Source organism: Lampris incognitus, chromosome 17, assembly GCF_029633865.1.
Source record: "Lampris incognitus isolate fLamInc1 chromosome 17, fLamInc1.hap2, whole genome shotgun sequence".
Classification (NCBI taxonomy): domain Eukaryota; kingdom Metazoa; phylum Chordata; class Actinopteri; order Lampriformes; family Lampridae; genus Lampris; species Lampris incognitus.
This window is the reverse complement of record NC_079227.1, coordinates 19527485-19542260: the sequence shown is the minus strand read 5'-3', so window position 1 is coordinate 19542260 and position 14776 is coordinate 19527485. Positions and strand designations below refer to the sequence as shown.

Genomic DNA, 14776 nt, shown 5'->3' with positions numbered 1-14776 from the left:
GCTCATAAAATATTTTTCCGGTTCGCACATATATATATTTTAGGGGCAAATGCGAGTGAAATACTCGCACAGTAGAGCCCGGCTCCTACAAACAGCTCAGCTGCCACCGCTGCCAGTCAAACACACGTCCCTAACTAGCTAGCTAGCTAGCTTTCACTTCTTTAGCCATCGGTACACACGTATCAATTGTTTTTATCTTTAGTCTTTACCTATGGCAATCTAACATGTGTACATTCTAAAAAGTAAGTTATATTTCATATAGTTATGCAGCTCAGATGAAAGCTTTACCTTGACGGGCAGTCCATGGCACTTGTTGAGGCAGAAAGCATGTGCTGGCTTCCTTGGGGGGTGGAGGCTGGGGTGTGTGTATGTGTGCAGAAATACTGTGAGTAGTGTGGGCTTACAAAATCACTGTGTGTCTAAGTGTGTTGGTTCTTCATTTTAAGATGTACTAACATGATTTTTTTTTATGTTTTATGAATCATGGAGAATTTTGAGTGTTTTGAAAATACAAAATTACGCCACTCTAAACAATCATGTTAAAAATGACATTTGAAAATTGTTCAGCCCTGTCAAATACCAATTACAGAATACTCAAAAGTAATTGAAATACGTATTTCAAATACAAGTAATAGTAATCTCTGATTACTACTACTACTACCACTATTACTACTACCACTACCACTACAAATAATAATAATAATACTAAGTGAAGTTTCATGCTGTCATAACATCCCATTATAAGGGCAGGAGTGCAGCCCAATGTGTTCACTTAAGTCAAGTCAATTAGAAATTGCATATTTCAAATCTTGAATTAAGGGGCGTTGCCTTTCAATCTCCAGTAACTGCTTTTATGAATCAAAAACTAGGTCTCATTTCACGGGGCAGTGCTCAAAAATGTCTTAAGGCTATTAAATTATCTCATCTGCCTTTGCTTAACACGCTTCCACATGGGGGCGACCTGATCCTCCCAACTCCTCTTTCTGATTGGAAGGAAAGAAAGAAAAAATGAAGAAATATATAAATATGCCCTCTGTGGGGAAGTCTGCTTTAAAAAAAAAAGTCAGCTAAACAGTTCTAAAGAGAGAACAGAAAGAGGAGGAGAGACACAGACAGACTGTCAGACAGAGACAAAACAGACAGAGAGAGAGAAAGAGGAGTGTGAGAGTGGAGGGGAGCTGCGAGAAACAGAAAACTGAGATTGGATTGAAAGAAGGAAGCGACGGGTTGAGACAGCCCCTGAAACTGAAACACTTAATCAGCTGTTTGTCAGCTCTTCTATTGCCATGGATACGCTATCCCAGAATCTACACTGAGGCCCAAACCAGAACGGAAGACAGAGGAGAGAGAGAGAGGAAGAGAAAGAGGAGAAAAGGGCAGTAAACCTTGATTTAAGTACAGAGAAAGAGTGTGTGGCAGAGAAAGAAAAAGGAGAGCGTCAAAAGGTGGGGGAGTGGAGGCGCCCCTCTCTCGCAGTTGAGTGAGAGGACGAGCGGGGGAAAGGAAGAAAGGAGCAAAACAGAGTCAGGGAAGAAGGGAGAAGAGTCAGCTGTTTGGCCATGGGGCTGTGTGCTGTTCTCCTGATCTGCCTCTCCCAGGCACAGTTGGGGAGAGCTTGGGCACAAAGGCAAACAGGTAAGCGCTCTCTCTGACCTCACTGAAAATTTAAATGTAGAAATGGCGTACAGGAAATTGTGCCCACTCGACCATGTCATATATGCGGCACATGCTCAAGCCATTTTCTCAACCTAGCTGCAAGATAGTTTGTTTCTGCATGAGTTTTGCAGAAACATGCAGGAGTTTCTGCACAGAACATCTAACGGCCCAGATTCTCGGCCACACGACGGGGACATCGGCCAGCCTTCCAACTTCACCGCTTGCTCCGATGCCAGATGCGCTGTGGCAAAAGAAAAAAAGTGGGGGTTTTTTTCCTGTGTATTTTGTTTGTTCAGAGTGGTGTGTGTTTTTTATATGGGTACGCGAGTGTGTGTGTATGTGTGTGTTTGTGTGTCTGTGTGTGTCAAAAACTAAACAGGTCCTCTGACATTTATCGCTCTGAGTCAGAGGAAGCACATGAAAGGCAGTGTGGGGGATTGGATTTTCTGAGGATTTTATTCCAAAACACTGTGTGTCCAAGTCTTCGTGGGTGGGTGGATGGATGGGAGGGGAGGCGGTTGGTTGGGGGGGGGGGGTTACCATTTCTCAGAGTATCTTGAAAACATATTTTGTAGAGATTTGATCCTCTCAGAGGTAACTGTGTATTAAACAAATACTTCATAACAGCTAACTTCAGCAATATCACCGCTATCAAACCAGTGGGATTTTATAATAGTAGCAAAAGTCAAATATTTTAAACAGTAAACATTTAGATTTTTGAAGGAATCTCTTCTTTTCTGCTGTCACTTTGTCAATTCGGCACCTACCTATCAGCGTGTGTGCGTTTGTGTGTATTTGCCTTAATCACCCACAGGGTTATGTGTGTGTTTGTGTGTGTGTGTGTCTACATTGGTGGGTATTATATGTGTATGTATGCTGGTTTTTCCTTCCTTCCTGTGTGTGTGTGTACACCCACACGTGTGTATTTTTGCTCTCCTTGGAGATGCAGTATTTTTAGCTAGCCCTGGTTCTTGTGCTGCCGCTCCTCCTCCGACAATCAGCAGTGCTCTAGTTTCTCTGGCCTCTCCTGTGGCCCCCATTCCTCTGATCAGGGGCCCAGCTCTGCAGAGGACAACCCAACACATACTAGAGAAGAGCCCCCATTAGATCAACAGACCCCTGCCATGTGTCCAACACATAGGGCCTTTAAATGAGGGCATCATATGCCAATGTCCACTGTCACTTTCAAACCTAAAAGCATACTTGATACTTCAGGGTCCCCCTTGCTCCAACTCTGATTATCAGAATACAGTTTCATCCCCCAGCCTTACACAATTACAGTGAGAGCTCCATCTTCAGAAGTCCAAGACTGGGGTCCAGTGTCATTGTTCCGTCTTCCTTGTTTTCTATCAACATTTGTCAGCTGTCTGCATAATATCGGATAATCAGCTGTGAAATAGAAGCAGATTGGGTTGGGAAGGGAGTTATAAAACCACAAGAAAGATGCTGATCCTGATCAGGAGGGATCATTGAGTCAAAACCCTTATCCTTACCCTGATATTAACAACAACAACAACAACAAAAATACAATTGTGAGTTGTTTTGCTCATTTTATAAAGAAATGTTAGTCAGCCAACTAGTGAAAATCAGGTCAATTATCACTTCTATTTTGGAACGTTTGGGGTACTCTAACAGGGGAAGATCCATCCATCCATCCATTATCCAAACTGCTTATCCTGCTCTTAGGGTCGCGGGGATGCTGGAGCCTATCCCAGCAGTCACTGGGCGGCAGGCAGGGAGACACCCTGGACAGGCCAGGCCATCACAGACAGGGGAAGATATATATATATATATATATACACTACCGTTCAAAAGTTTGGGATCACCCAAACAATTTCGTGTTTTCCATGAAAAGTCACACTTATTCACCACCATATGTTGTGAAATGAATAGAAAATAGAGTCAAGACATTGACAAGGTTAGAAATAATGATTTGTATTTGAAATAAGATTTTTTTTACATCAAACTTTGCTTTCGTCAAAGAATCCTCCATTTGCAGCAATTACAGCATTGCAGACCTTTGGCATTCTAGCTGTTAATTTGTTGAGGTAATCTGGAGAAATTGCACCCCACGCTTCCAGAAGCAGCTCCCACAAGTTGGATTGGTTGGATGGGCACTTCTTTGAGCAGATTGAGTTTCTGGAGCATCACATTTGTGGGGTCAATTAAACGCTCAAAATGGCCAGAAAAAGAGAACTTTCATCTGAAACTCGACAGTCTATTCTTGTTCTTAGAAATGAAGGCTATTCCATGCGAGAAATTGCTAAGAAATTGAAGATTTCCTACACCGGTGTGTACTACTCCTTTCAGAGGACAGCACAAACAGGCTCTAACAGGTACTATTTAATGAAGATGCCAGTTGGGGACCTGTGAGGCGTCTGTTTCTCAAACTAGAGACTCTAATGTACTTATCTTCTTGCTCAGTTGTGCAACGCGGCCTCCCACTTCTTTTTCTACTCTGGTTAGAGCCTGTTTGTGCTGTCCTCTGAAGGGAGTAGTACACACCGGTGTAGGAAATCTTCAATTTCTTAGCAATTTCTCGCATGGAATAGCCTTCATTTCTAAGAACAAGAATAGACTGTCGAGTTTCAGATGAAAGTTCTCTTTTTCTGGCCATTTTGAGCGTTTAATTGACCCCACAAATGTGATGCTCCAGAAACTCAATCTGCTCAAAGAAGTGCCCATCCAACCAATCCAACTTGTGGGAGCTGCTTCTGGAAGCGTGGGGTGCAATTTCTCCAGATTACCTCAACAAATTAACAGCTAGAATGCCAAAGGTCTGCAATGCTGTAATTGCTGCAAATGGAGGATTCTTTGACGAAAGCAAAGTTTGATGTAAAAAAAATCTTATTTCAAATACAAATCATTATTTCTAACCTTGTCAATGTCTTGACTCTATTTTCTATTCATTTCACAACATATGGTGGTGAATAAGTGTGACTTTTCATGGAAAACACAAAATTGTTTGGGTGATCCCAAACTTTTGAACGGTAGTGTATATATATATATAAACTTAGCACAAAAAGTAAGGAAATTTGTGTTTGGTAGATTATTTCTTTGTTGTAACAATGCTTCTTGGCAATAAATCTTATATCAGGCACCTGATTGTCAGCACCTGGGGTACCAGAAGCTCAAAACAAGAGTCAATAGCAACAGCAAAATAAGCAGTTTGGCATTGGCAGAGAGGATTTGGCAAATTTTTCATGGAGGCAACCCACATACTCAGCTCTGCTGCTCATCCCACAAATGCATGTTCCTTACAAATGTGGCCCCATTTAAAAGGGAAATAAACAGGCTTTCCAGCGGTATAAGATTTATTGCCAAGAAGCATTGTTACAACAAAGAAATAATCTACCAAACACAAATTTCCTTACTTTTTGTGTCAAGTATGTATGTGTGTGTATATATATATATATATATATATATATATATATATGTATATATATATATATGTATGTATTCTTGTCAAAAAGTGGCATAGTCAAGGGCATCCAGGTGGCGTGGTGGTCTATTCTGTTACCTACCAACACGGGGATCACTGGTTTGAATCCCGATGTTACCTCCGGCTTGGTCACATGTCCCTACAGACACAATTGGCCGTGTCTGTGTGTGGGAAGACGGATGTGGGTATGTGCCCTGGTCGCTGCACTAGCACCTCCTCTGGTTGGTCGGGGCGCCTGTTCAGGGGGGGGGGACTGGGGGGAATAGCATGAATCTCCCACGCGCCACGTCCCCGTGGCAAAACTCCTCGCTGTCGGGTGAAAAGAAGCGACTGACGACTCCACATGTATTGGAGGAGCCATGTGGTAGTCTGCAGCCCTCCCTGGATCGGCAGAGGGGGTGGAGTAGCAACCGAGACGGCGCCGAAGAGTGGGGTAATTGGCCGGATACAATTGGGGAGAAAAAAGGGGGGGAAATCCAAAAAATAAAAAAGTGGCGTAGTCACTTCTCACCTTGCGAGCCTATGTTTGGGATACTGCAATATGTGACGTGTTCAACAAATAGCACTAGCCACTGTCTGCGTTAATAGCTTTCAGTGAATGAACATCACATTCAATTAGAATGAGATTGGGAGCCATCATTGCATGTCCATGATAAGGTCATTATCCCTTACATGTAATACAAAAGCTTGTCTCCCTCCACAACCCTGTTGGAAGTGCTGAACTGCAACCACACATATCCAAAAAAAATTCCTCATTCATTATATGTCTAAAACAAAATTGCAATCCCAAGTCTCCAATATACATGACTGACATGATTGAGTGCCTATTGGATCCCTTTAATGGCCATCAATATTATGCCTCAGGATTACAGCTGAAATGAGCTGGATAGCTAACACTGGCACATTTACAGAAGGTTTGATAGGTGTGCATTGTTTGCCTCAAACAAACACGATTGTCGTAGATGACTGCTGCATTTTCTCCATAGCAAGCCATGAAATACCTCCTTCTTTCTCTCCTCCTTCTGTCCCTGCACCTCTTTGTTATGTGCCATCTCCTTACGTGCATGAAATAGAGATTGGTTTTCTGGTTGCAGCAACATTTTATGTTCAAATTTGTTAGAGGCCATATAGGATGATAATATTACCGGTGCTCCCTTGAGATCTTCAGTAAGCTGAAATAGTGAGTTTCCTGGTTTTATAACACACATTCCCTCTGGCTCTATGTAATGTACATTGTTCAAACGGACATTTCACATTGTACATTTCAAATGAGGTCCATTTAAATAAGAGGTTGTATGACATTTGGTCACATGAAGCTGGTGATACAGGCAAAACCTGCTTTTCAGTGATACATGAAGGTTTGCAGCTATCGATTCCAACAAAAACCAATTTAGTTGATTTATGTGTTCATTCAGATGTTACTCGCTGCCAGTTGTCAAAGATCATTCATAAAGATACTGAATGCACTAATCAATAGTCTAGATAGGTAAGCAACACTTAAAAATGTTCTAGCAGGGGTGCATGGGTGGCGTGGGAGTCTATTCTGCTGCCTACCAACACAGGGATCAGCGGTTCGAACCCCTGTGTTACCTCCAGCTTGGTCGGGCGTCCATACAGACACAATTGGCCGTGTCTGCGGGTGGGAAGCCAGATGTGGGTGTGTCCTGATCGCTGCACTAGCGCCTCCTCTGGTTGGTTGGGGCATCTGTTTAGGGGGGAGGGAGGATAGCGTGATCCTCCCACACGTTACGTCCCCCTGGCGAAATGCCTCACTGTCAGGTGAAAAGAAGCAGCTGGGGACTCCACATGTATCGGAGGAGGCATGTGGTAGAGTGCAGCTCTCCCCGGATCGGCAGAGGGGGTGGAGCAGGGATCGGGACAGCTCGGAAGAGTGGGGTAATTGGCCAAGTACAATTGGGGAGAAAATTTTTCTAGCAGAGCAATACTTCCACTAAACAGATAAACCTTCCCTAATTCCCTCTCAAGGTTGTCAGATAGCCCATCCTTCAATCTCTATATCACAGTCACCAAAGTAAGATAGCTGTTGGAATTTACCAGTTGATGCATAAAAAGGTTGACGCATATACATACATTCTTAAATACAGTACTTCCGTGTCACATTTATTGTACAGCACAGTTTTCTGGAATTCAACGTGCATGATGTTTCATATACTGATGATGTTTTCATCCCATTACCTTCATGTATTGTACATGACCGTCTCCATTCCCAAGAGATTCAGATTATCAAGGGGCTACTCTACATATTACATTTGTACTAATTCAATTAAGGGACGTATAAATGATATGTTGCTGAAAAAAATGTCCAAGAAAACGAAAACTAATGAGTCCCCCTTAAAAACAGGAAGCAGTATGAAACTGAATTCAGCACTGGGAATGTGACAAAATATAAACAAAGTGGAATAACCGCCTTTCTGAGGGTTTTTTTTCCAACGTATTTTTGAACTCAGATCAATCAATTCTTGCACAATTATGTATGAATTACTTTTTTTCTCAGTTTTATTCATTGTCCGAGGCTGTGGGTGCAGGGTGCCCAAATGGCTGCGTCTCGCTCTATAAGCTCAAGGCTGTTTTTAATATAGATCTGCCTCCATAAAACAAAAAAACCCCCGCTGTTAAAACGCTGTGCCAGAACACAAGTACACTGACTGACACCCACTAGCCACGCTGTTCGGCTGTGATTACAGTTCTCTTACGTAATTTAAGTGGTTGTTTGAAGACACCATGTTGTCTACTAATCCTCACACTGACACGACTAATGTCTTGTCTCCGACAGTACATCGCAAATTGGACAACCGCTTGGCTACGACCTTGCTTGCAAATTCAGACTTAATCATCATCTCCCACGCTCGCTTAACTTTGCATTGCACATAATGTTAGACTTGACAAAGGGCACTTTCTCCAGCATGAGTGTGTCTATTTCTGCTACAGGGATGCTGATCTTCTGTTCTACTTTGTTAGGAATACACATCATTCTCTGCTCGTCCCTGGCCGGGTGTATCTGTGTAATGCCTCGGTGTCCCCTTCCCTCCACTTGACAATAATGCATGTGTGCAGGTCTATGCAACAGATCCTTTCACAAAGAAATTGGTTTCTCATCCCTGTGCTGGAAAACTGAACAGAGCGAAAGAACAATCATCTTGTGTCTCCATTTGGGGAGTATGGCTTTCATTCCTGTCTAGCTTTTAACTTGTGTTGAGAAAAAACAGCTTATAAACTTTTAGTAGAGGTTTTGTTGAAATAGCAAAGGAGGGGGGGTGGGCGGGGGGGGGGGGGGTCAGACAGACTGAATGAGATGTGTACGTATGAATAATGAAAGAAACACATGCATGCATATTTCTGAAGAGAGAGAGAGGTTTCAAGTGACAGACGCAGGGGAAGAATGAATCTGTAAATGCAATTTATTTATCTATAGCAGACATAGGGAAATTGCTTGTCCTATCTTACCTCCACCTCCGTCCACTTGTTTTACCAAGTGGTTGCTGCTGTGGTTGAGAGTTGAGCAGGTGGCCTAAAAGTGTTCGATGTACATGAGTGTTGCTATCACAGACCTACAGGCATTTAGTAGTATTCCTGTATAGCCCTGGGGGAGACAGCATACTACCAACATTGTGGAAGATGTGCGGTCATGTTCCTATTGGGGCAGGCTACACCTAAAGTGTGTCCACTCATTGTACTGCAAGTACTTTGGATAAAAGAACATTTTTTAAAAGCATACTGGCTGTTAAACCAGTCTCACAGAACTTCTTCTCCCTTGTTAATAAATGATGCTCTGGGGCGTCCGGCGATATTATGAACCCTACATAGGCCCATAACAACATATTTTCGCGTTGCTACGGTGGCGCACACGTGACAAAGCCAGAAACGGGATTTTGGCGAGGCCTATGTAGGGTTCATAATATCGCGTCCGGGTAGCGTAACGGTCTATTCCGTTGCCTACCAACACAAGGATCGCCGGGTCGAATCTCCGTGTTACCTCCGGCTTGGTCAGGTGTCCCTACAGACACAATTGGCCGTGTCTGTGGGTGGGAAGGTGGATGTAGGTATGTGTCCTGGTTGCTGCACTAGCGCCTCCTCTGGTCGGTCCAGGGCGCCTGTTCGGGGGGAAGGGGGAACTGGGGGCAATAGCGTGATCCTCCCATTCACTATGTCCCCCTGGCGAAACTCCTCACTGTCAGGTGAAAAGCGCGACTCCACGTGTATACGCCCATTTCACGCCGCAGCCATCTTGGATTTTTTTAAAAACCAAGTGGTGGGAATTTAGCCACGCCCCCTTCTTACTCAATCGGAAATCAATGCAGCCGGGGCCAGCAGCAAACATGGTTTGGACTACCAACCTCGAGCACCTACCGTCTTTTACCACAATATGAAAACTAAGCTGGATCTTTTCTTTTTCGAGTACTTTCTGCCTCTCCTGTGCCAGTGAGGAGACACACACACACACACACACACACACACACAAGGCTGTATTCAAAGAAGCTGTTTAATCACAATAAAATAAAAAATAAGATACATTTCATTTTTATACTGTACATTCAATATTTATACATTAGATTGTCCCATATACAATATTTTCATTCTTTGTCCTTTAACTTTAACTAAACTGTTGGTTCATTTTAAACTAAAATATGTTCGGTCAACTGTCATTCTGTTGTAGCAATAAACTGGAACTCGCTACCAACTCAAATCATCAATTGTTTACTAAACTAAGATAGTGATTGCTCATCTCAAGGTGTGGGCTAAAAAATGGGACTGTACTGAAATTAAGTTAAATATGTTTCAATCTATCTAAGGTTTGTGTGCACTATTTTCTTGTCAGCTGAATTTAACAAAGGTTTAAAACAGTGGTCCCTGAAAATTTGTTAGGAGAGCACACAGTCCACAGTTGGTTGACTGTTCCACTTAGTGAAAGGGGTATGACTCCATCAAAAATGTGGTACCCCTTTATGCGTCTTATTGACCGTTCGACGTGTATTCTCAAGCCAGCAATACTCTGTGTGTCTGTGAGCTCATCACAGCTAAACTGTCCACTTGGGCCTAAAAATGCAGGGATGACAAGTTTTACATCTATTTCATCGAGCAGGTCTTTGATAAGGAAGCCCTTATCGGCCATGACCTCATCACCTGGCTCTAAGAAGTCCAGAACACCTGACCTCTTAGTTATCTCCTTATCAGAAATACATCCTGTGTATAGATTACTTACCAGGCTAACTGACCCTGAGGGAGTGATCCCAATTAGGGATTTCAGTGTAGTGTTACTTTTATAATGGGAGTATGTCATGGTGTTCAAAACCTTCGAACTAGCTGTCTCGATGTGGATCTCTGTGCAGTCTAGTATCACTCTTGTGTTTGGGTAGAATTCCCTGAATACTGGTGGCATTAGCTCGTCTACTGCTGCTCTACTAGGCCATATTGGGAGGGTCCCTAACATAAAGAGCAAATAGTTGGCCCACGTCATACAGTTCCTGCTGACTGTGGCCGGCGACACATTGAATCGTACAGATAAATCCAGAGCAAAAAAGCCCTGCCTCACACGGCACAAGAACAGGAAAAACTGATCAATCAGCGATAACTGCTCGGCCTGGAAGCCAGACACAGAAATGTGTTCTAGGTTATGGCTGTTCCTTTGCATTTGAGTCCATCGCACCATGGACTCTGCAATAGGCTGTACAGCTAGGAAGAGTGCTTTGAGGGTGTGGTAATCCTTAAAACCAGTGTAAAACCTGATCAGATTGGGCGCACACTGGAAGCGTTCTAGACCAAAACGCTCACTTTTCAGCTTTTTATTTTCGTCCTCCAGGAAAGCGATGCGTTTCTTTACTGCGTCAAGCTGGTGAAAGGGGCTTCACGTCGTAGTCATGATCAGGTAGAGTCGCCCAAACCTCACTGGACACATGAGGATGTGTCATACATGTGGGAAGCAATATAAATCCACACATTTTCCTGTTATCAAGATGATGTGTCAGAACAGAGCTACCCACTATTGAAAGATTAGTGAATATATATATATATATATATTATACAATGCAGTAATCTACATGTTTGAAAAATTGTATTGCACTGACAATAACAACTCACCTATCTCCCTAATGTTCCTCTTCATGTTCCTCTTCATCTTCTTCCGCTATTAAGTCACCAATACGACTACAAACAGGAGCAAACATTTTTGAAACGTCAAGGATTTATCTCTTTCCCTTCTTTGATAGGATGGTACACAGCAGTATGACATGTTGCTTCCAGCAGTGTTTTCAATGAAGAAGGGGGCGTGGCTAAGTTCCCACCGCTTGGTTTTTTTAAATCCAAGATGGCCACGGCGTGAAATGGGCGTATTGGAGGAGGCATGTGGTAGTCTGCAGACTCCTCCCCGGATCGGCAGAGGGGGTGGAGCAGAGATCGGGACGGCTCAGAAGAGTGGGGTAATTGGCCACATACAATTGGGGAGAAAAAGGGGGGAACACCCCCCCCCAAAAAAGACGTTCTGCAGTGCAGGTGCATTTGGTAATGTAGTGGCTCCAAGGTGAAGCCGTGACGGCATTCTGGGGGTAAATACAAGTAATCTAATTTCAAAATATCATCTGGATTCCTGTGTATTTATTCAGAAAATTGTGCTGTTTTTCTCTAGCCAAGGAGTAGGCGTAGCAGGTGGAATATTTACAGCGTTACCCAAATGGCTGTCACTTGCAAGACAACCCACTGTTCACCAGTGAATTTCACATCTGTCACATGTGCCTTCAAATTATTGGCCTGTGTTCCGTCAAAACCTTGGGAGTTTTCTACAGCAGCGATAAAATCTGTGCTGGTGTGCAGACTCTCCCTGCATGTGGGATTGCCAAATTTAGCATTGTTGTGATTAGTCTAATTCATTGGTGCATTTTGTCCCTACGTCAAACAACCCCAACCCCCCCCCCCCCACACACACACCGCCACCTGCTTTTACTCCTAGTCTGACATTCATCTAAGCCCTTATGTAGCGTGACAGTGGCAGAGTTTAAGAGGTTAAAGACACTCTGGCAAAAAATTTGAGAGCGGATTCCCAAAGTGGATTCCAAAATCTTGAGCATTTTCTCTTTTCAAGAGTAACAGTAACTGGTGCTTGGTATATTAACTTGAGATGCACAATCAGAACATGCACTGTAAGAAAGTAAACCTGTATGTTGGTGCAGGCCTATGTGTATCTAGGTTGTGGTGCAGTGTGTGTGTGTGCGTGCGTGCACACACAAACACATCTCCACATGCATGTTAAGGGCAGCTTTGTGACTGAGGTCATTCCTCAGGGACCTGATGTATCGGCTATGGAGAATGACTCACTGGCTCTGATTTGCTGCTTCCATCTTTCTCCTCCTCCTCCTCACCCCTAAAGCTCTTTCTCACTACCTCCCTCGATTGCCTGACACATCCACGGCTGTTTAGCAGTGATAAGCGCAGTCAAATTGACCCAATTGGTAGTCTCTTATTGATGAAGACATGAAAATAGCTTTTCCTGCCTCGTAATCAAACAGGAATCCTCATTAGAACAGACTCCCTAGTGGGTGTGTATAATACACTCGTCCCCTTCCCTCTGTCCCATTTATTTTCTTTTTTATTCTCTTGTTGTGATTCTCTGTGACTTTTTCAGGAAAATGGACTCCATCTACTCCTAACATTTTGCACCTTAATAGAGGGTTAGCTTAAGTCACGACATAAAAATCTGAGCTGAGACTGATATGAAACTGAATCTGAATATCTTTGCCAACTTGAAACCAAACCTGTGGTGCATAGCACAAATACTGCCATTATCCCGGCAAGGTCGGGCATCCCTACAGACACAATTGGCCGTGACTGTGGGTGGGAGGCCAGATGTGGGTATGTGTCCTGGTCGCTGCACTAGCGCCTCCTCTGGTCGGTCGGGGCACCTGTTCGGGGGGGAGGGGAAACAGGGGGGAATAGCGTGATCTTCCCTCACGCTACGTCCCCATGGTGAAACTCCTCACTGTCAGGTGAAAAGAAGCGGCTGGTGACGCCACATGTATCGGAGGAGGCATATGGTAGTCTGTAGCCCTCCTCGGATCGGCAGAGGGGGTGGAGCAGTGACCAGAACAGCTCTGAAGAGTGGGGTAACTGGCCAAGTACAATTGGGGAGAAAAATGGGGGATATATATATTGCCATTAACAGCCACATGCATTAAGTAAAAAACAATGTACTGTAGTGGTTAATATTTTAAGCTTTGTTCTAACCTGAGTAATACATGGATCACAAAGCAGAGCACTGAATTTTGATAGCAATGTTAATATCACAGCTACAGCAATGCAACAGCGAAACCACAGCTGGTGTTGTATTACAATAGTGCCCCTCTTTCTCCATAACACACACATTAGTTTGCATCTTCTACTACTATATTAGCCGTTTCTACTTAATTCTCCAATATGCTCTGTTTGACCAAAACACTTGCCTGCTCTTTGTCATTGGTACCGAAAATTAGCCACATAGAGCTTGTTCATTCGTGGAGCATGCATAAAGACATTTATCCATGTGTTGAACTACAGGGCTGAAAATCCCAAACACTGCTTTCACATGGCTCTGTAGAACATGACCTACTTCTTGAAAGTACCATTCTTGTCAGGAATTAATGGGTAATTATTTGTGATGTAAACTACTTCAATCAAACAAGTAATGGAAAAGCAAGCTATATTCTCATTCTGTAAGAATTATTTACAGTGTTGTCAACCTATTCTTATGATTTATTGACGTACTGTCGAGTGTTTTTGGGGGTGTAAGACTCCAATAACCCCTCTATATTTTGCTGTACAGGCAAGATTTTTGTGATACGAAACAGCCCAAAAACAATCTTCCAACAGTTTTCAACCATTGTATCTCACTCAACTCGAGCCTTAACTAAACACACAAATTCAAGTGAGCATTTCAGCCTATTCAAGTAGATTTTTTTTTTTGGTTGAGATCTGGCATGAATGTTAATCTCTATCCCCTATTTGCTTGAGTACAGCACTCTGCAAACATAAAAGTAGCCAACTGTAATCTCAAAAGTATGAACCGATAATTCTACTTTTGCTCCTTTTATTTCTATTACTACTTCTTGGTCAGTATTTTAGCAGAGAGAGACAGACAGACAGACAGACAGACAGACAGACAGACAGACAGAGTGAGAGAGGTCCCCACCTCTGGTTTGGATAAAGCCCTCATTCTTTCCTCGCTGGCGACGGTGTAGAGTTGCCCAAAAAGACAAAGTTAATCGAGTTAGTTGTGCCCCTGCCCTCAAAATCCCTCGATGCATTATGAGATACTGGACGTCTCTCTCTTTGTCTCTGTCCATGTCCATAACATGCCATGCAGCAGTGGTCCAGCTGAACCAGCTGCACCACTCTGGACTGGATTCACTCCTTCAAGTCATCAAGTCAGACCGTTTTCAGTAAGAAAACCAGCAGATACCCTCCACCCCCTGAGCGGTCACCACGGCTCTGCTGATCTAGCAACTCTACCTGGTGGTTAAATTACAATGTGCATTAGGACAATGACTCACACATCAGTCTGAAAAAGAAAGGAATTAATCCCTTCTCAAGCTAAGCAAATGTGGAAACAAACACCAGTACTTTGATGTGTTAAGCAGATGAAATGGAAACCCACGCTTATGGTTTTGTGTGTGTGCATGCACACACACACACACA

The 14776-nt window shown here is 43.4% G+C and overlaps 1 protein-coding gene across 2 annotated transcripts in view; it reads left to right on the top strand.

Annotated features, from left to right (window-relative positions):
• The first annotated feature begins 1127 nt into the window (after positions 1–1127).
• plxdc1 (plexin domain containing 1) overlaps positions 1128–14776 on the top strand; it is a 37897-nt gene continuing 24248 nt past the window's right edge. For both annotated transcript variants that reach the window (XM_056297401.1, XM_056297402.1), the window contains exon 1: positions 1128–1635. In XM_056297401.1, the coding sequence (XP_056153376.1) occupies positions 1560–1635 (76 nt within the window). In that variant the 5' untranslated portion in view covers positions 1128–1559. The remainder of the gene's footprint in view (positions 1636–14776) is intronic.